At 42.6% G+C, this 22,840-nt stretch overlaps 1 protein-coding gene across 2 annotated transcripts in view; it reads right to left on the reverse strand.

Annotated features, from left to right (window-relative positions):
- Positions 1–22,133, reverse strand: part of LOC311105167 (inositol polyphosphate 5-phosphatase OCRL-like) — a 34,738-nt gene extending 12,605 nt beyond the window's left edge. For both annotated transcript variants that reach the window (XM_084147222.1, XM_084147221.1), the window contains exons 1-14: positions 22,051–22,133; positions 11,551–11,766; positions 10,983–11,250; positions 9,627–9,788; positions 8,988–9,089; positions 8,465–8,579; positions 7,976–8,092; positions 4,776–4,957; positions 4,244–4,355; positions 3,741–3,850; positions 3,026–3,161; positions 2,615–2,725; positions 2,022–2,187; positions 800–1,035 (exon numbers count right to left, since the gene is read on the reverse strand). In XM_084147222.1, the coding sequence (XP_084003348.1) occupies positions 800–1,035; positions 2,022–2,187; positions 2,615–2,725; positions 3,026–3,161; positions 3,741–3,850; positions 4,244–4,355; positions 4,776–4,957; positions 7,976–8,092; positions 8,465–8,579; positions 8,988–9,089; positions 9,627–9,788; positions 10,983–11,250; positions 11,551–11,737 (2,004 nt within the window). In that variant the 5' untranslated portion in view covers positions 11,738–11,766; positions 22,051–22,133. The remainder of the gene's footprint in view (positions 1–799; positions 1,036–2,021; positions 2,188–2,614; positions 2,726–3,025; positions 3,162–3,740; positions 3,851–4,243; positions 4,356–4,775; positions 4,958–7,975; positions 8,093–8,464; positions 8,580–8,987; positions 9,090–9,626; positions 9,789–10,982; positions 11,251–11,550; positions 11,767–22,050) is intronic.
- Positions 22,134–22,840: the final 707 nt, after the last annotated feature.

Consider the following 22,840-nt stretch of genomic DNA (forward strand, 5'->3'; position numbering starts at 1 on the left):
ACCGCAGGGCTCTCCAGAGGGTGGTGCGGTCTGCCCAACGCATCACCGGAGCACACTGCCTGCCCTCCAGGATACCTACAGCACCCGGTGTCACAGGAAGGCCAAAAAGATCATCACGGACATCAACCACCCGAGCCACGGCCTGTTCACCCCGCTATCATCCAGAAGGCGAGGTCAGTACATGTGCATCAAAGCTGGGACCCAGAGACTGAAAAACAGCTTCTATCTCAAGGCCATCAGACTGTTAAATAGCCATCACTAGCCGGCTACCACCCAGTTACTCAACCCAGCACCTTAGAGGCTGCTGCCCTATGTACATAGACATGGAATCACTGGTCACTTTAATAATGGAACACTAGTCACTTTAATAATGTTTACATACTGCTATACTCATTTCATATGTATATACTGTATTATATTCTACTGTATTTTAGCCAATGCCACTCCGACATCGCTCGTCCTAATATTTATATATTTCTTAATTATATTATTTTACTTTTAGATTTGTGTGTATTGTTGTGAATTGTTAGATACTACTGCACTGTTGGAGCTAGGAACACAAGCATTTACGCTACACCCACAATAACATCTGCTAAATATGTGGCATGTGACCAATAAAAGTAGAAATTGTTTTATTTTATTTTTATTTACTTGCATTGATAGTTCACCTAATCCTGGAATGAATACTATATTTAAACAGCTCTTCAATACGTAACAATATATACATCACTCCTAACCTACTTCGAAAGTATTCCTTCCTGGTTGCTACAGTAACTTCATGTTAACTAGTCCCACTCACCAGGTCGATGAGCTTGGTGATGGGGATCTCCCGGATGGGCTTCTTCATGCGGCACAGGGTCTCCAGTGAGGTACCGAAGCAGCTGGGCAGGTAGTTGCCTGAGATGGTGATGAAGTAATCCTTGCCTCGGTCCAGGTGCAGCACCAGGATGTCCTCGATGGCATCCTCTCCTGAGTTGAGCAGCGTCACCGAGTCCTTGCTCACATACACATCCAGGAAGATCTCTAAAATTTCGTCTGGTGGGGAGAGACAGAGAGGGGAAGTGTTCATTAGGGTATGGGATGGAAAACATTTTGCAATGGAAAGTGGACATGGGCTTTTCTTATTGAACAAATCCGGGTAGGCCAAATCCTTGTTTCAGTCTGTTTTCTTTCGTTTTGGTGCCTCAGGAACAAAGCCCTGGTGGTATGATAACTGATGAACGATAGCACTGGGAACAAAATATACATTTTTTTTTACATTTGACATTTTAGTCATTTAGCAGACGCTCTTATCCAGAGCGACTTACAGTTAGTGAATACATGTTTTTTTTATACTGGCCCCCCGTGGGAATCGAACCCACAACCCTGGCGTTGCAAACGCCATGCTCTATCAACTGAGCTACATCCCTGCCGGCCATTCCCTCCCCTACCCTGGACGACGCTGGGCCAATTGTGCGCCGCCCATGAGTCTCCCAGTCGCGGCCGGCGGCGACAGAGCCTGGATTCGAACCAGGATCTCTAGTGGCACAGTTAGCACTGCGATGCAGTGCCTTAGACCACTGCGCCACTCAGGAGTACGCCACTCAGGAGTACGCCACTACATGCACACAATGGGTTATGACAGAGTATAGATGCTATACAAATGCATTCTTCGGTCCAGTTGCGAAACAACCCCTAAGTAAATCTTAAAGTAAAGGATTTGATAGGTAGGCCTATAAATAATATGGTAGCAGCTCCATGCCCTCGGACAGGCTTGGTAGGACTTTCAACATATTGCTTATTGTATACGTATCAAAAACGTGATTAAGGAGTAGGGGCTAGGGGTTGCTTCTGGACTGGCCTTCCTTCTCCCTCCTCCAGGAGATCATTCAACTGATCGACCAGTGAATCCTTAGATCCTCAGATCAGTGAAATCCCACCAAGGAAGGAGCGAAGGATGCATTATGAACGTATCCCACCAGGCAGGGCCTGTGACTGACTGTAGAAGATAGGTGGCATGGCTGAAAGTGAATGGGACTCACTGGGCTCTAGGAAACCTTCGCTGGGCTCGGCGTGGAGCCAATTCTTGCAGTACTGCGAGTCGTTGAGCTTGGGGATGAAGGCAAAGTGACAGGGGACCTGCCCGTCGTTGGAGATCACAAAACGCTCCCGCTGAAGCTGGCGGAACTTGACATCCTTAAAGGTAAACTTTGGGAGAAGAGGGAGAGAGAAAGAGAGGGGGGAGAGAAAGAGAGAGATGTTGAGAGGAGGACAGACACACATACATTCTGTTACAGTAAGCCAGAGTGCAATAATATTTGTTTGATCTATGCAAAGTAGATTGTTTAAAATACAAATAGATGACCACACCATTCTACCCGTGCAAAGTAACTCAAGCATATTGGCAGGCTTATATTGATTTTCTTAGGCAATTTTTTGTCCGAATTTAAATCACTGTCACAAGTCCCTGATTCAATACTGGCTGTCTTGGCATCAAAACGACCATGTACCTTGCTTCCTGACAAAGACTGTGACTTATTGATCCGTTTCAACATATCAGTGGGGAGGACATGCTGGACAGGAAATCAATACGATGAAAGTCATGGCTCTGTATGTGTGCGTTCCGTCTACTCACCTCTCTCTGGGTCAGTGTCAGAGACGGGAGGAATTCGTTCTCCATCCTGTCCATCATGCGCACAATCTCCTCAAACACCTTCTTGTAGCGCGCCTCGTTCACCACCTTCACCTGTTACACACACACAGATGAATTTATCCATCCAACACCGATTCATTCAATATAGCATAATCAAGCATGCTATTCGAGAATAAACACATTAGATGTATTTATATTATGATTCTCAATGAGCTGTACAGTATGTTCAAAGTTTTTATGTCTATTTTACTTAATGGACTCCTTTGGCTTAGCAGACATATTTGTTTATTGTGAATGTCAGGTCTCCCTTGACTGCCTCGACCTCAATCAGTCAGATGCGATATTCAGATGCTGACAGACAATGTAGTGAGTAGGTGGCTCCATGATCCTTACCCCTACGCTGAAGAGGGAGCTGACGGGCTTGTGGTCGCTGGTCTTCAGTTCCATGTGGCTCCTGTAGTGGAGCTGCTTCACGTTACTACCCCTCCACAGGATCCGGTCGCACCACGCCGGGACACGACACTTCCCACTGAAGGAGAACCCCAGACAGAGAGACAGTGGTTAGAGACACAATGTCAGCTAACCTCACACAAGGGTCGTGTTCATTTGGCACCAAATGAAAGATATCAGATTGAAACAGTGATGACAACGTGGACTAGTACAATATGGAAGTCATTTTCGTTTTTTCCGTTGAATTTTCAGTTGCATGCCACAACCCAGTGTCTCCCTAGATACCTATGATTGTTTTCCAGATAAGCCACAAAGGCACCCAAAGCAACCTCCTGGGTCTCTTCAAATTATTTTAGGCAGGAGGGGAACAAAGCTAGTTAGGGGTGCCTACTGGAGCAACATTGCCTCAAACAGCTGTCTATACTGGGACAGAATGTTTGGAATAGTGGCTTTTCATGTTTGATCTTACTAGGTAGTTAAACATGAATAATCAAGGTGCTATGGCATAATATGAGGACTATCCTACACAGGGTATTTCCTTTGCACTCTGTTGGGTGGGGGAGTAATAGTTTCCACCTCAAAATACCAAACTCTCTGGGTATTACATACTGTAAGCATGTGCTTGGAGGGAAAGGAATTAGAATCAGTGATAATTTACCTAGAGTCCCAACGGTCCGTCTTGGCGTCATACTTATATGTGGGCATGAAATTGATCTCTCCCTCAATAAAGTCTGTGAAGGCTCGCCTGGTCTGCCTCTGGATATTCAGCTTCACACAGAGGAAGGAGGGGAAATACACCAACAATAAAGGTTATTCAGAGACAGACAGAGGAACTCCTGTATTTATAACCCTCATAAACAACCAGAGGGAAACGGGAACAAGGAGGGATTCCACCAAAGTTATTGCAGAATGCAGAACTCCATTGAATAAAATATGTTTATTTAGTGTCACTCTTTTTGTTGTGGTTGCTGTTTTTTTTTGTAACTGATTTGCCACAGTGCAGAACTTTACATGACAACATGATTTTTGTGCAGTATTGTTTTATAAAATGTCACTGATTTATGACAGCGCTGAACCTTAAACTTTAATGTGTTTGCATAAACAAGTTGTAAAATTCCATTGTGTGTGTGTGTGTGTGTGTATGTGCGTGTGTATTCTCACCTGGTCATTCACCTGCAGCTTCCTTAGTTCGTTGTGTGAGATGAGCTGTTTGACCTCGGCTGCATCGTACACAAACAACCGGTAGTTCAGATCTCCTACCCAGATCACTACACTGGACCACAGAATGGATGAAGGGTTATGTATTGTAACACAACAGCATGTAAAGTCTTACAGTAATACCATAAGTTTACACATAACCTAACACTCTACGAAAGAAAATCAGTGACATGGTTACACTATTTTACAGTACACTACTTACTTTGAAATGATGTTGAATTACATTACTATTACCTGAGAATTGTTTATTGGGGATTCAATAACACAACCACCACGGCACTGAGTTTGTACTATTTCAAAGAATTACATGTATTATAGCAATGACGATTATTGTAAGCTCATTCGATCCTGAAATACTATTATTGAGAATACATGCCCAATGCATTGCCCAATGCTTCACACTAAGTGGTATGCTAGTTAGGGCATTGGATCAATGCCTATGACTCTACAGTATGGGTCTTGGAGAGGGACTGACTCGTGTTTGACGATGGTGAGGGGAGGGTGGTCTAGCAGGTGGAAGCTCATGCGGGCACAGATGTCTTTGTAGTCCTGGTTCCTCCTCTCAAAGTCCTCCACGTGGGCCGCCAGGTGGGAGTTGACAAAACAGAAGCTGGTGTTGTGGAACACAAAGCGCACCGCCACACCTCCTTTGTTCCCCTAGAATGGGAAAAGAAAACATTGTATGTTGATTGACTGATTTGTTTGTTTAGTAAAGTGTCTTGCAACAGATGCTCAGCCCATATAGGTTTAAAGGACATTTCTTATGTGGAAAAAGTATACCGTTTACAGTATGTGAACATAATACAATACTTTGCAGTAGAAGTATATTGTGGAATTCAAATATCCCATAATTTACATTTTGCACAAATACAGTATGTCTATGTAAATGCCTGTATTCACATGTACAGTGCATGAGCATTATGCTAAATGGAATCTAGATAAAACCATGATATAGTGCACTGAGCGTCAATGAGAAAAACAAAACAAACTACACTGAACAAAAATATAAAACGCAACATGCAACAATTTAAAGGATTTTAATGAGTTACAGTTCATATAAGGAAATTAGTCAATTGAAATGAAATCATTAGTCCCTAATCTATGGATTTCACATGACTGGGAATACAGACATGCATCTGTTGGTCACAAATACCTTTTAAAAAAGAAAAATCAGTCAGTATCTGGTGTTGCCACCATTTGCCTCATGCAGCGCGACACATTTCCTTCGCATTTCCTTCGAGCTGATCAGGCTGTTGATTGTGGCCTGTGGAATGTTATCCCACTCCTCTTCAATGGCTATGCGAAGTTGCAGGATATTGGCGGGAACTGGAACATGCTGTCGTACATGTCGATCCAGAGCATTCCTAACACGCTCAATAGGTGACATGTCTGGTGAGTATGCAGGCCATGGAAGAACTGGAACATTTTCAGCTTCCAGGAATTATGTACAGATCCTTGCGACATGGAGCCGTACATTATCATGCTAAAGCATGAGGTGATTCTCTAAAACGACGTTGGCAATGGCTTATGGAAGATAAATGAACATTCAATTCTTTAGCAACAGCTCTGGTGGACATTCCTGCAGTCAGCATGCCAATTGCACGCTCCCTCAAAACTTGAGACATCTGTGGCATTGTGTTGTTTGACAAAACTGCACATTTTAGAGTGGCCTTTTATTGTCCCCAGCACAAGGTGCACCTGTGTAATTATCATGCTGTTTAATCAGCTTCTTGATATGCCACACCTGTCAGGTGGATGGATTATCTTGGCAAAGGAGAAATGCTCACTAACAGGGATATAAACAAATTTGTGCACAAGATTTGAGAGAAATAAGCTTTTTGTGCGTATGGAAAATTTCTGGGATCTTTTATTCAGCTCATGAAACATGTTTACATGTTGCGTTTATATTTTTGTTCAGTGTATTTTATATTGCATTAAAATATCTGTTAATTTACATTTGCACACGAATACAGTGTGTATGTCCTGTATACCTACAGTGAGGGAAAAAAGTATTTGATCCCCTGCTGATTTTGTACGTTTGCCCACTGACAAAGAAATGATCAGTCTATAATTTTAATGGTAGGTTTATTTGAACAGTGAGAGACAGAATAACAACAACAAAATCCAGAAAACCGCATGTCAAAAATGTTATAAATTGATTTGCATTTTAAATGAGGGAAATAAGTATTTGACCCCCTCTCAATCAGAAAGATTTCTGGCTCTCGGGTGTCTTTTATACAGGTAACGAGCTGAGATTAGAAGCACACTCTTAAAGGGAGTGCTCCTAATCTCAGCTTGTTACCTGTATAAAAGACACCTGTCCACAGAAGCAATCAATCAATCAGATTCCAAACTCTCCACCATGGCCAAGACCAAAGAGCTCTCCAAGGATGTCAGGGACAAGATTGTAGACCTACACAAGGCTGGAATGGGCTACAAGACCATCGCCAAGCAGCTTGGTGAGAAGGTGACAACAGTTGGTGCGATTATTCGCAAATGGAAGAAACACAAAAGAACTGTCAATCTCCCTCGGCCTGGGGCTCCATGCAAGATCTCACCTCGTGGAGTTGCAATGATCATGAGAACGGTGAGGAATCAGCCCAGAACTACACGGGAGGATCTTGTCAATGATCTCAAGGCAGCTGGGACCATAGTCACCAAGAAAACAATTGGTAACACACTACGCCATGAAGGACTGAAATCCTGCAGCGCCCGCAAGGTCCCCCTGCTCAAGAAAGCACATATACAGGGCCGTCTGAAGTTTGCCAATGAACATCTGAATGATTCAGAGGAGATCTGGGTGAAAGTGTTGTGGTCAGATGAGACCAAAATCGAGCTCTTTGGCATCAACTCAACTCGCCGTGTTTGGAGGAGGAGGAATGCTGCCTATGACCCCAAGAACACCATCCCCACCGTCAAACATGGAGGTGGAAACATTATGCTTTGGGGGTGTTTTTCTGGGGGACAGGACAACTTCACCGCATCAAAGGGACGATGGACGGGGCCATGTACAGTCAAATATTGGGTGAGAACCTCCTTCCCTCAGCCAGGGCATTGAAAATGGGTCATGGATGGGTATTCCAGCATGACAATGACCCAGAACACACAGCCAAGGCAACATAGGAGTGGCTCAAGAAGAAGCACATTAAGGTCCTGGAGTGGCCTAGCCAGTCTCCAAACCTTAATCCCATAGCAAATCTGGGGGGGAGCTGAAGGTTCGAGTTGCCAAACGTCAGCCTCAAAACCTTAATGACTTGGAGAAGATCTGCAAAGAGGAGATGAACAAAATCCCTCCTGAGATGTGTGCAAACCTGGTGGCCAACTACAAGAAACGTCTGACCTCTGTGATTGCCAACAAGGGTTTTGCCACCAAGTACTAAGTCATGTTTTGCAGAGGGGTCAAATACTTATTTCCCTAATTTAAAATGCAAATCAATTTATAAAAAAAATTATATGCGGTTTTCTGGATCTTTTTGTTGTTATTCTGTCTCTCACTGTTCAAATAAACCTACCATTAAAATTATAGACTGATCATGTCTTTGTCAGTGTGCAAATGTACAAAATCAGCAGGGGATCAAATACTTTTTCCCTCACTGTATCTATAAATGGTATAAGTTGATCAGAGAAAAAGGATAACACAAACACTTCCTCTTATTTGACTTGACTCATTCGTACCATTTTTCCCATGATGCCAGTTCCCACATGCTCTGCAGCCACTTCTTTGATGTGATTCTTGTGCACCTTGTTGACATACACCACCAGCATCATGCCCACTAGACGGATGGTGCGCACCTGCGGGGACAGAAGCATCCATTGTGGAGGACATTCATATTGTATGGGTGGTCCTCTGTAGCTCAATTGGTAGAGCATGGCGCTTGTAACGCCAGGGTAGTGGGTTCGATCCCCGGGACCACCCATACGTTAAAATGTATGCACACATGACTGTAAGTCGCTTTGGATAAAAGCGTCTGCTAAATGGCATATTATTATTATAATAAAATAATATTATGTCTATTTGAGTATGAACAAAATATGTTGATAAGGGCATCTGCTGCTATTCATAAGCGTGTGATTACTGTAATTTTTTTAACCTAATTACAAGTATGTAATATTCTAGGAAACAGTTTACTTTAGTTGATTGAACCATTCCTCTCACTGCCTCACCCTCTTGTACTTGGCTTTGGGGTGAAGACCTCTCTCCACAGCCTCTACCCACAGCTGCTCCTTCGACGAGTCCAGATAGAAGAAAGCCTCTGTGCTCAGGTCCAGCTCCTGGAAACTACAGCACCCAGAATACACAGGGAAGTCAGCGTTCCAATGCTTGGGAAAGTGCAATCAGCACTCATGCATTGGGAAAGTGCACAAAAGCACTCTTTAGAGTATGTTATGAAATCTAGGTTATAACTAACTAAGTCCATCCATCATTAATTACGTGGCATTCAGAGGAACCGTTTCAGAAAAGTATGTTACTTGCACAATTCTGGGTTGTATTCACTAGGCACCAAACGGAAGAAAACGGACTGAAGCAGGGAGGAATACGTGAGGTTGTCCGATAAGAAACGCTTGTTGCTTGTTTTCCATAACAAAACATTTTGCAATGGTGTGCACTAATGAATACAACCCAGGTTCATTCACTCATACGTGCTGTGTAGAAGACATTGGATACTCAGATAGACATGTCACTGACCCCAGAGCGTAGACATCAGGAGGTTCTGGGTCACAACACAGCCAGGGCTCTAGACTGCTGTCTGGGGACTGGCCATTCACATTCCACGTTCCGGTAAACAATCTGAAACACACACAACAGTCTTATATAGACATTCACATGCTTAAGTGGACAGACACACAAGTGAGTTTAGTGCGAGGGTGTAGGCTGATAAGGGTTGCCGGTAATAATATGGACTACGGCTCAGTGAGTGAAAGTACTTTTTAGTACTTGGAACATGGAAAAACTACAGCCTACAGAAACATTTACAATAACTAAATTAGCGCATTTGATTTAATCTCACCAGAATGGAATTTAAAAAGGGTGATGCTGCTATAATCCACATTCAATCGATCTCCTCAATTTTCTGTCCAGAATTACAACTGGCTACTGCAGAGGAGCACATGTAATGGAGCTGGCTCAACGAATCACGCTTGTGTGATGTTACCTTGCCCGAGCCCTGAAGACTTGGATTAGCTCCCCAAGGTAATGCCTAGTGTTTTGCTTGTGGCACACAGGAGACCCGGGTGTTTTGCTTGTGGCACACAGGAGACCCGGGTTCGAACCCAGTCGGTCACAGACACCCCCACACACCATCCACACAAACCAACGGGGACTCACCTGAAGTCCTTGATGTCCACATACTCCTTCTCCTTCTTGCCCAGGCAGTGTTTGATGAGGTTCTCTCTCTGGCCGGCCTGAGTGGAGAACATGGCGTTCCGCATGCTGTTGGTGGTGGGGCTGTCGTTCCACGAGTTGGGCCGGTCCACTGCAGTCCTAAAACTGCAAGATCACATAAGTATGAGTCATCACCACAGTATTTCCACTACATTATTTTCCAAGCAGGGTGTAAAGCCTACAAATCAAGATCTAGGCCAGTGGTTACCAATCGTTGATCGTGATCAACTGGTCGATCTCTCCAAGGCATTCGTAGTCAATCACCAAACATTTCTATAGAAAAGCCAACGATAAAGCCTTACGTTCATATTTTTTTTGTTGTTGTTTGTTTAGCACTGTTGGCGGTAGGTGCACTTGATTCAGCAGCCATAGGGCCAGGAAGGCAAAGGGTTCCCATTTTGAACCATTCATACGTTAATGTTTAAGTTATTCAGCACTGTAAACACTTTGTTCAACACTTTTATAAGCCATAAAATGTGCGTTCTGCTTACTTCCACTCACGCTACAACCAGCACTGCAGCTGCAATTAATGAGTATAGCAAAGTGTTTCGATAAGCTTGCGTTATCATTAGCGGCTTGTGTCTTTTTTTAAATATTCAATAAATATTTGACTTTCTCTGGTCATAGGAGTAACAACATGAATTGGTGCATGAGGCAGAAATAATGCAGTGTGACTTGCGTTTCGACCATCAACTGGAAGGAAGACTGTGTCCCCTTTTCTCAGCGAAGGGAGGGAGAGCGGAGGGATAGTGAGTCGGGTGAGAGACAGCCTTATCGCTGCTCTCTCCCTCTCTCCCCTCAGACTGACAATCAGATGCAGACCATCAGTCCAGTAAAATACAAAAAGCCAATTATTATGCTCACTCAGCTGTGCCTCACAAGTACCAAAAATGTTGCAATATAATTTCAAAATGGTATGAGAAGAACATTGGCAAGGCAATTCAAGCATAGCCAATATGCAGTGATAATGTTTTGGGCCTATAGCCTACTGCACAAACATCATTGCTATGGAACTGTTTTTAATAGGTTAATGTTGCATATGCTTATGTTTTTTAAGTCATGTTTAAAAATACATCTAAGTGGTAGATCTCGGCTTGCTTTTGGACTCAGAATGTGATCTTGACTCAAGGTTGGTGACCACTCAAGGTTGGTGACCACTGATCTAGGCCCTCTGACAACAAAATTATAAATGGAGGCCCTCTGACACTAATAGAAGGCAAATACAGATAGTTCTGTAGGGGACAAAATATCTCTAAAAGGATGGGCATACTATGAGACGGTCCTACTGGTACCACTCACTCCGTTTTGGCAGGCGTTTCCAAGGCAGCATCTTTAGCCTGTATGGACGAGACTCTGTCTTTGGAGATTGGGATGGGCGCGGGGGGGAGAGGATTGGAGGGAGTGTAGGAGCCTTTACGTGGAGGTAAAGGGGGAACTGGAGGGGCTTCTCGGGGGGGCACAATGCCATTCTGCTGGTTCTTCTTCTCCTCCACTTTGAGGGAGTGGTTGAAGTTGTCCTCGAAGCCAAAGTCCGTGGCCAGGGAGAGAGCTGGGTCCCGTCTATCTGCTGAGATGGAAAGATTCAGATGTGAGAAACCCTGTGACATTCACTATATCATTCAACCTTCGTATGCAACAAGTATTGATTCACCTCTTCACTGTATTGTATGCTAATGTATGGTGAACTATGTGGTGCAAAATGACTGCAGTACAATCACCCAGTGGGGTGCTAGACATAAGAGGTGGACAAGGTGAGTTTACCCTACACAACATCAAGCGCTTTGAGCATCTGGAAAAGCTCTATATAAATGCAATCAATTTGAACTTAAATCACTCAATTTGAACGATATAATCCATGTATTCTTACCTGTGCAGGTCTGGTTAGCTGAAGAGCTATTGTTGAGGTTGGGAGGCGGTGGCGGTGGCGGTACGCCGGTGGACTTGGTGTGAGAGTTGACAGCTTTGTGGATCCCTCTTTGTGGAGGGATGGGTGGTACGGGGGCAGAAACTTTGCGGGGTGACGGCATTAGCGGAGCCGGTACAATGGGATCCATCGCTTTGATTTGCGTGCTTTTGGACTCGACTGAAAAAAAGAGAGACAACCTTGGGTTTGACGGCAGCGCTGGAGACAAATGAAGAGACAAATGTACTCGGAGTTAGATAAGACAGCATTTCTGTATAAGTTGCAACCTGTATAGTACATAGTGTATAGTACCAATAATTGCAGTCTTGCAAATGTGTATGGTGCCAAGAATTATCTCATAGAGTACAGTACAAATCTGTCATTTTCAGTTTATCTTAGGAGAAATGCAATGGCAATACCACTACTACACTCCCTTCAAAAGGATCCAACCCATTTTTCGATGAAATTTGCCATCTTGTTTCTATTGACCATCTCAAGATGACATCAGCACTCTCTGTGAATCCTTATTACAATGACTAGGAAAACAGACCATCTAGAGCAGGGGTGTCAAACGTCCGGCCCGCGGGCCGGATCAGGCCCGCAAACGGGTTTAATCCGGCCCGCGAGATGATTAAAAAAAAAAATATAATAATATTAAAAAATATATATATATTTGTAAAGTATAAAAATGCGCTGCAATTTTTCAATAAAATAAACTGCTGTTCCAATTGCGTCCACTGGATGGCGCAATAGCAATTGTGTTAAGCAAGCAAACTGTTTATACCGGGGCAGAGCAAGTAGGTCAAGCACGTGCAGCCAATGAGCTACTTTGTTTTGCCCGCGATATTTATTACGGCTTCTACTTTTAACATTATGTGCTTTGGCACCCTCATTGCCCCAATATGTCTCTGTCAAAAAAGAGAAAAGTGGACGCAGAGTGCAGAGTGTTCCAAGAAAAATGGTCATCCTATTTATTCACGGAATTGAATGGGAAAGCTGTATGTTTGGTGTGTTCAGAGCATGTTGCAGTGCTGAAAGAATATAACCTTCGTCGCCACTATGTGAGTCTTCATGCCGACAAATATGACAACTTTCAAGGACAGCAGAGATGAGAGAAGGTGAATTAACTGTTGGCGGGTCTGAAGAAACAGCAGTCTGTGTTTACTCACAGCCGAGACATCAGTGACGCTGCAGTGAAAGCTAGCTACCTCATTGCTAATGAAATCGCAGTGGCTTCAAAACCATTTAGTGAGGGTGAATTTGTAAAAACATGCATGATGAAGGCAGCGGAGATTGTGTGCCCTGAAAAGCGGAAGGCTTTTGCAAATATCAGCCTGACAAGAAACACAGTTGCAGACAGGATTTCCAATCTTTCAGTGGATTTGGACAGCCAGTTGAAGCAAAAAGTAAAGTCATTTATTGCGTTTTCGGTTGCAATTGATGAAAGCACGGACATTACAGATGTTGCACAACTGGCCATTTTTTCATCCGCGGAGTTGAGGACACATTGACCGTCACCGAGGAGTTCGTGGAGTTGGTGCCGATGACAGATACAATGACAGCAGCTGATATTTTTACCGCACTCATCGGCGCGCTGGACAGGGTCGGAGTGGACTGGTCCCGCGCTGTCAGCCTGGCTACAGATGGTGCGCCCTCAATGATCGGGAAAAAAGCAGGCGTTGTGACAAAGTTCAGAGAGAAAGTGCAATCTGCAAATGGATGACGTGATTTTTTGACTTTTCACTGTATTTTGCACCAGGAGGCTTTGTGTTGCAAGTCATTAAAGATGGATAACGTCATGAAGGTGGTCATCCAAACTGTTAATTTCATCCGATCCAGAAGCCTGAATCACCGTCAGTTTGACAGCCTTCTCAGAGAGAAAGACCACATCTATGGCCTGCCATACCACACTGAGGTAAGATGGTTAAGCCGAGGTGCTGTGCTGAGGCGTTTCTTTGATTTACGAGAAGAAATTGAACAGTTCATGGAAGAAAAGGGCAAACCAGTGTTAGAATTTCATTCCGCAGAATGGATGCAGGACCTTGCATTTATGGTGGATGTTACAGAGCACCTGAATAACTTGAACAAACAGCTGCAAGGGCGCAACAAAGTTGTCACGCAGTATTATGACAGCATACGTTCTTTCAAGTTGAAGCTGTCATTGTGGGAGATGCAACTTGCCGGTGGTGATGCAGCTCACTTCCCCTGTCTGAAAAATGTGTGCGCGACCCAACATGTGGCAGACATGAAGCGGTTCAAAGATAAAATAACGGGACTGTTACGGGAGTTTGAGCAACACTTTCAGATTTATGTTTATATGTTTTTATGTTGATGTGCTATTGTTTTTAATTGATTTTATTTTATTTGTATATTTAACCTATTCTTGACTCTGTGGTTCTTGCACTTGTTTGGGGAACAGGATTTCATTATTTTTATCTACATTTCTGCCTGAGAAATGACACCCTGATATAGTTCTGTGATCTGTGATATACTTCTGTGAATCACTGAGGCATTGTGTGTTTGTGTGTTCTTTGTCCTCAGAACTTTCAAATAACTTGGTGTTTTATGATTAATAGTGATGTTGTGCTTTTGGACACTGTCCTCAGGCTCCAGCTTTATGTTTATATGTTTTTATGTTGATGTGCTATTGTTTTTAATAGATTTTATTTTATTTGTATATTTAACCTATTCTTGACTCTGTGGTTCTTGCACTTGTTTGGGGAACAGGATTTCATTATTTTTATCTACATTTCTGCCTGAGAAATGACACCCTGATATAGTTCTGTGATCTGTGAAACTGTTCTGTTAATCACTGAGGCATTGTGTTTGTGTGTTCTTTTTCTTTAGAATTTTCAAATAAACTTGACGTGTTTTATGATTAATAGTGATGTTGTGCTTGTACTATTTTGGACACACTGTCCTCAGGCTCCAGCTTTATGTTGTATGTTGATCGTATTAAAACAAAGAAAACAATCTGAAGTTGTTGTTTTTAAGTTATATATATACCATGATTTTTCCGGTCCGGCCCACTTGGGAATAGATTTTCCTCCATGTGGCCCCTGAACTAAAATGAGTTTGACACCCCTGATCTAGAGGAACAATCCAGGAGGAATAAGATCGTTGTGGATGGTATTCCAGAGTCTACACATGAGAACTGGGCCGAGTTTGAAGAACAATGATCACTGAAAAGCTGCAGAGCGCGCCCACAGGGTGGAAAACATGTAACCAGCCCAGGTGACAGACCCAGGCTGATATTGGTCAAGTTCCTGAGGTTTAAGGACAAGATCGCTGTTCTGAAGAGAGCCAAGATCTTGACAGGAACCAACATCTTCCTTAACCAGGACTTCTCTGAAGCTGTGCGCCAGAGGCGGAAAGAACTTATCCCATCTATGAAAGCTGCCAGAGAGCACGGGAGGATTGCTTACATCCACTAAGACAGGCTCATTGTCCACCCTCCCTACCAAAAGCTTGGGAGGACTGAGAGAGCCAAGCCTGCAGGTCAGTAGCTTCAGCCCAACATCACACACACATAATTATTTATTATGTCTCCATGTTATGTCTCTCTGATTAGATACCAAGGAAAAGGGCTAAGAACGGCCCATATGAATATATGTAGCCTTAGAAATAAGGTTAATGAAATCAATAACTTGATGACACTGGATAACATTCATATACTGTCCATCTCTGAAACTCAAATAATTCCTTTGATGACACAGTAGTAGCAATACAGGGATATAACATCTACAGAAAAGACAGGAATACCTATGTAGGGATGTTGCTAGATATGTTCAGAGTAATATTCTTGTAAAGCTTAGAGAGGATCTCATGTCCAATGTTGTTGAAGCGTTGTGGTTGCAAGTTCACCTGCCTCATCTATAGCTTCTTCTTTTGGGGTGCTGCTATAGGCCACCAAGTGCTAAAAGTCAGTATTTGGATAATGTGTGTTCAATGCTTGATAATGTGTGTGATGTTAACAGAGAGGTCCATTTTCTGGGTGACCTGAACATTGACTGGTTAGCAACTAGCGGTCCTCACAAGATGAAGCTTCTAAATGTGCCTAATGCCTGTAATATGACCCAGGTTATCACTCAACCAACTAGAGTGCATACCTATGTTGGATCTGTGACATTCTATTGATCATATCTTCACTAATGCTGCAGAGCTTTGCTCCAAAGCAATACCAGTTTCCATTGGCTGTAGTGACCATAACATTGTGGCAATAACACGGAAAGCCAAAGTACCAAAGGTTGGGCCTAAAGTCATTTATAAGAGATCATGTTTCTTCAGGATTCTTTTGTTGAAGATGTGAAAAATGTATGTTGGTCGGATGTGTATGAGGAAGTAAATCCAGATACAGCACTGGAAGTATTCGTACAATTATTAATGGCAATTGTTGACAAGCATGCACCTGTTAGGATTGATGATGAAATTAAAAATGGTTTGGTCAGGTTGCTCGATTAGATTAGAGATAGAGAGATAGAGAGTATATTGACAAATGTTGTGACTAAACTTAAAAATAAATGATATTACAAAACAAAGATAAATGACATAAAACACAATGGAAAAATACTTTGGAGTACCTGAAATGAAATCATGGCCAGAAAACCCAATTAATCTCCATCGTTCATTGAAATTCATGGGTCATTTATAACAAAACCTTTCAGTAGTCAATCATTTCAATGACTATTTCACTAGTAAAGTGGAAAAACTCAGAAGTTACATTTCAAAATGTAACAGTAAACATCACATTTTTGTATACTGTAAAACTTCAATTAAACGCAGTCTCTCAAATACCGCCTGTCCCTTTTAATAGCCGGGCAACGGCACACATTTCAGCAAATAAACGCCTGTTTCAAATAAACGGTGGGTCTAATCGAATCGTTTATGAGGTTATCATGAATGACAATTCAATTGTTTACGAGGTTTAAAGTTTGATTTGTTACATTAAATAATTCAGTAATGACTCTGAAAAAATTTTAATCATCAGTTTTTTTATAAAAAGTAAGAAACCGCTAGCCATTGGCTGCTAACAGCTGAGAACTGCTAGCTAACCATAGACTTGTAGCTAACTGGCAAGTACAAAAACAGTTACCAACTTCGGGAGTACAGACCAAGAAATCGGCTTATCAAACATGAGAAATGCAGTCACACAGGAGAATAATTATTCTGTCAAGGAAAGGTAGAGGCATACTAAGACAAAATAAGCCTGACAGTGTGTGAATGATAACACAGTGCTGGAAATTAAGAAATTAATTAAAATCCTGGAAGTGAATGCTGGAATTAAACAATTAACTATGCAAATGAGCAAAAGCTGTGTGCATTAAGGAAACAGACGCTTGGCTCAAATAGAAGCCTGTCTCTAATAAAAGCCTGTTGTGTTCAGTGATTTAAGCAAATAAACGCCTGGCTATTAATTTAAGTTTCACGGTAAAATAACTAATAATGAAAGAGAAGGATTGCTGTTTTGAATTTGGTCAAGTTAGTGTGGCAGATGTGGAAAATCTATTGTTATCAATCAATAATGATAAGCCACCAGGTATAGACAACCTTGATGGGAAACTATTGAGAATGGTAGCAGACTGTATTGCCACCCCTATTTGCTATATTTTTTACCAAAGCCTAAAGGAGTGTGTGTGTCCACAGGCATGGAAGGAAGCTAAAGTAATTTCACTGCCTAAAAATAGTAAAGCACCTTTTGCTGGCCCTAACAGCAGCCCAATCAGTTTGCTGCCTGTTCTTAGTAAACTGATGGAGAGGATTGTTTTTGACCAAATACAATGCTATTATTCAGAGCACAAGTTAACTACTGACTTTCAGCATGCATATAGAGAAGGGCACTCAACTTGTACTGCACTGACTCAGATGACTGATGATTGGTTAAAATACATTGATAATAAGATGATAGTTGGAGCTGTATTGTTAGATTTCAGTGCAGCCTTTGATGTTATTGATCATCAATTGTTATTGAAAAAACTAACTTGCTATGGCTTTACATTACGTGCCATCACATGGTTGGAGAGTTATTTATCCAATAGAACCCAGAGTGTGTCTCTAACATCAGATACAGTGGGGGAAAAAAGTATTTAGTCAGCCACCAATTGTGCAAGTTCTCCCACTTAAAAAGATGAGAGGGGCCTGTAATTTTCATCATAGGTACACGTCAACTATGACAGACAAAATGAGGAAAAAAAATCCAGAAAATCACATTGTAGGATTTTTAATGAATTTATTTGCAAATTATGGTGGAAAATAAGTATTTGGTCAATAACAAAGGTTTCTCAATACTTTGTTATATACCCTTTGTTGTCAATGACACAGGTCAAACGTTTTCTGTAAGTCTTCACAAGGTTTTCACACACTGTTGCTGGTATTTTGGCCCATTCCTCCATGCAGATATCCTCTAGAGCAGTGATGTTTTGAGGCTGTCGCTGGGCAACACGGACTTTCAACTCCCTCCAAAGATTTTCTATGGGGTTGAGATCTGGAGACTGGCTAGGCCACTCCAGGACCTTGAAATGCTTCTTACGAAGCCACTCCTTCGTTGCCCGGGCGGTGTGTTTGGGATCATTGTCATGCTGAAAGACCCAGCCACGTTTCATCTTCAATGCCCTTGCTGATGGAAGGAGGTTTTCACTCAAAATCTCACGATACATGGCCCCATTCATTCTTTCCTTTACACGGATCAGTCGTCCTGGTCCCTTTGCAGAAAAACAGCCCCAAAGCATGATGTTTCCACCCCCATGCTGCACAGTAGGTATGGTGTTCTTTGGATGCAACTCAGCATTCTTTGTCCTCCAAACACGACGAGTTGAGTTTTTACCAAAAAGTTATATTTTGGTTTCATCTGACCATATGACATTCTCCCAATCCTCTTCTGGATCATCCAAATGCACTCTAGCAAACTTCAGATGGGCCTGGACATGTACTGGCTTAAGCAGGGGGACACGTCTGGCACTGCAGGATTTGAGTCCCTGGCGGCGTAGTGTGTTACTGATGGTAGGCTTTGTTACTTTGGTCCCAGTTCTCTGCAGGTCATTCACTAGGTCCCCCCGTGTGGTTCTGGGATTTTTGCTCACCGTTCTTGTGATCATTTTGACCCCACGGGGTGAGATCTTGTGTGGAGCCCCAGATCGAGGGAGATTATCAGTGGTCTTGTATGTCTTCCATTTCCTAATAATTGCTCCCACAGTTGATTTCTTCAAACCAAGCTGCTTACCTATTGCAGATTCAGTCTTCCCAGCCTGGTGCAGGTCTACAATTTTGTTTCTGGTGTCCTTTGACAGCTCTTTGGTCTTGGCCATAGTGGAGTTTGGAGTGTGACTGTTTGAGGTTGTGGACAGGTGTCTTTTATACTGATAACAAGTTCAAACAGGTGCCATTAATACAGGTAACGAGTGGAGGACAGAGGAGCCTCTTAAAGAAGAAGTTACAGGTCTGTGAGAGGCAGAAATCTTGCTTGTTTGTAGGTGACCAAATACTTATTTTCCACCATAATTTGCAAATAAATTCATTAAAAATCCTACAATGTGATTTTCTGGAGAAAATAATTCTCAATTTGTCTGTCATAGTTGACGTGTACCTATGATGAAAATTACAGGCCTCTCTCATCTTTTTAAGTGGGAGAACTTGCACAATTGGTGGCTGACTAAATACTTTTTTTCTCCACTGTATGTACAGTGCGGAATCCCTCAGGGCAGTTGCCTTGGGCCGTTACTCTTCTCAATTTTTTTGCCACTGGTCTTACGCGAAGCCTAGAATTACTATATATGCGGATGATTCCACACACTACATGTCAGCACCCAAAGCCAATGAGCTCACTGAAATTCTAAATAAGGAGTTACAGTCAGTATCAGAATGGGTGATTAATAATAAGCTGTTCTTAAATACATCTAAAACTAAAAGCACTGTATTCGGTTCAAAACATTCTCTAAGACAAATCCTCAACTGGAGTTGAACATAAAGAGTGTGACCATTGAGCAAGTTGAGGAAGCTAAACTCCTAGGTATAACATTGGATGGTCAATTATCATAGGCAAGTCACATTGACAAAGTTGTTGTGAAGATGGGGAGGGGTATGTCTGTTGTAAAAAGATGTTCTGCGTTTTGACACAAAAATCAACTGTGCTAGTTGTTCAGGCTCTGGTCTTGTCCCATCTTGATTACTGTCCAGTAATATGGTCAAGTGCAGTAAAGAATGACCTAGCAAAGCTGCAGCTGGCACAAAACAGAGCAGCACGCCTTGCCCTAAATTGCACATACAGAACTAACATCATTGTATGAGAAATGTTACCGTGACAAATTCCAGATTGTCTGCTAAATCAAATAACATTCAGCTCAGATACCAATACATACCACATAAGACATTCCACCAGGGGTCTCTTTACAGTCCCCAAGTCCAAAATTAAATTCACAGAAATGCACAGTTTTATACAGAGCTATGATCGCATGGAACTCCCTTCCATCTCCAATTACTCAAGCAAAATTACCTTGAAAAATCAACTCAATTTTTTATTTGTGTGACTTTCCTTGTGTCAGTGTATCAGTGTTTTGTTACTTTCCATGTGTTTTTTGTGGACCCCAGCAAGAGTAGCTGCTGCTTCTGCAAAAGCCAATGGTCAAAATGTGTGCACAACATAGGGAACAGGGTGCCACTTGGGACAGTCAGAGAGACAGAGCGTAGGCAGTTCGGGTGGTATCTAGGAACTAGGAAGGAGCTGGTTGATGTAAGAGGCTGTGTTGCTATATTTCTACTAACTCACTCTGACATTGCATCCCAAATGGCACCCCTATTCCCTATATAGTGCACCCTATTGCACTATATAGGGAATAGGGTGCCATTTGGGACGATGTGTCAGTGTGACCTCATTACCGTGGGCTTTCTCAATCATTAACCAGTGATGCCAAGGCAACCATTGACACGGACAGTAACTGTTCAAAACTGGAGGGGCAGGTTGTCATATTGAACAGTTACTATCCCCCATCTAGCCAAACTGCTCCTGGACCTGTATTTATAATGGCTAAGGCTGCGTGACCGAAGGTAACCACCCCTTTCTGCCCCCGCCCTGCCCCCCTGGTAGACTCTTCCCCAGAGCTAAAGAACCAAAATCACATTCTGCACGTGTGTTTCTTGACGCACATATCCCCCCCTCTCTTCACATTTCATACTTTACTCACCCTCTTCTAAACCCTTCCTATCAACCAATTTAATTGAAATGATGATGTAGCCTACATCGCTGCCTCATATTTCTGAACAGCTGATATAAAAACCTGCTGCAATTTGAACGAACATTCAAAAAATATATTTTGTAGGCTAATTTAGGATGTAGGCTACAACCACAACCTTCTCTGTCTGTTGTAACTAAGGATATTGCAGCAGCACACACAGGACACAGTCTACACATTGCAATGGGGCAAAAACAATCTACATTTTAACCACAATAACATACATTTTTACATTTTAGTCATTTAGCAGACGCTCTTATCCAGAGCGACTTACAGTTAGTGAGTGCATACATTTTTCATACTGGCCCCCCGTGGGGAAACGAACCCACAACCCTGCCGTTGCAAGTGCCATGCTCTACCAACTGAGCTACAGTTAAAGACTGAAAAAATAACACTACAACTTGACTGCCTGTCTGCTTCCTGCTTAGCCAATGTTTGCAATTATGATTTTAAAAAAGAACATTATATCGGTATTGAGACTGCCTGTCTGTCCTGCTTGTGTTTGATATGCTGCGGCAGCAGATGGAGCAGTAAAGTAAAGAATCCCACACATGCGCAGAAGCTTTGGTTGTTTTGCTATAGAGAAGAGGATTCCAGAGAATTGTGCATGGCAGCCACTCCGTTTTCAAATAGATATTTGTCAATATTCCAGGACTGGGTGTTGTGAATGAGTGAGCAATCAGTGAGAAAAGTATTGTATTTTCAACTTAAAGCACTTTTGGGGGGTGAAACATTATTCCATGTACAACGCATCTATAACAGAGTGATGAGCCACTAAGTCTTTTGGCTGTGATAGATTATGCGGAAAGTGGACACCAATCATTTGATACGTGTAATCCCATTAAAATAATCCACAATCCACATTGACATTGAGTGGCCCATCAACCACAGCTAAATCAAAACATACGGCTACCAGAGACTATCAAATGTGGCACTCGTAACACAACACCAGAGATTGTTGGTACTACTAGGTACTCTGGTTGCATTTCAGTGTTTGCCACTGCCACCTTGAAAGGTGCATTTGACCTTAAAACATAGCTGAGTAATGTCACCGGCAGACATGGGTTGGACGTGAGAGAAGAGAACGTAGAGGGATATCAGTAACGTTAAGTGAATAATACATGCCCCAAGGAGTAGGGACGTCAGTACGGTATGGCACTGTTGAGCAGTGTGAGAGAGAAGAGAAGAGAGAGAAAGAGAGAGAGAGAAAAAGAGAGACAAAGAAAGAGAGAGACTGGCTCACCTTGCTGCTTGGCTCTCTTCACCTGGGAGAAGAAAGACCGGCTGCGCTCATCGTCCTGGAGCTCCAGCACCAGCTCTGGGGCTTTCTCCCCTCTGACACGTATCTTAATGCAAGCTGGAGGAGCAGGGAGGAACACACATTCATTCAAACACACATTCACCATTGACTCCCCTTATGGCCACCACAGACCCATTCAATTCAATACACATTATTCCCAAGGGGCAATTATTGCTGGACGTAGTGTGTGACACGGGCAGGAGTGACATGCAGACAACATATGGATAAATTGGTTACATTCACCACAAATATACCATTGACTCACTCACAACAACCATGGAGACAATATCCATGTCTACATGCATGTCTACCCACTCTGCACAAAGTTAGGTAAATAGTGATTTGGAAACAGTGAGCTATTTCAACCAACTGCTGATTGCCCCATTGCCATAGGCAACTCATGACCAACTTTTGCAACCAAATAAGCTGCACACAACCAGGCATGGAGCTCAGGGCATTGCATGCTCTAAAATTGTAGCCCAATTGGATGTAGAGCTCTGTAACAACCGATTGAAATGTTGTTATTGTAGTATTGTTGCCATAACACTGGTCTTGCAAATAAGCTCCTAAAGGTAGAAACAACAATCTAATCCATTGTTTATAGTAAATCTCCATTAGAAACAATTCCTATCAAGGCGGATGCACATTTAAAAAAACAGAAGTATGAGGAGAGGAGAAAAGTCTTACTTACTTTTTAATGGTAAGTCAATGAGCAGCGCTTCTTCGGCCTCTG

This window comes from Coregonus lavaretus (genome assembly GCF_964263955.1).
Source record: "Coregonus lavaretus genome assembly, chromosome: 29".
NCBI classification, from domain to species: Eukaryota; Metazoa; Chordata; class Actinopteri; order Salmoniformes; family Salmonidae; genus Coregonus; species Coregonus lavaretus.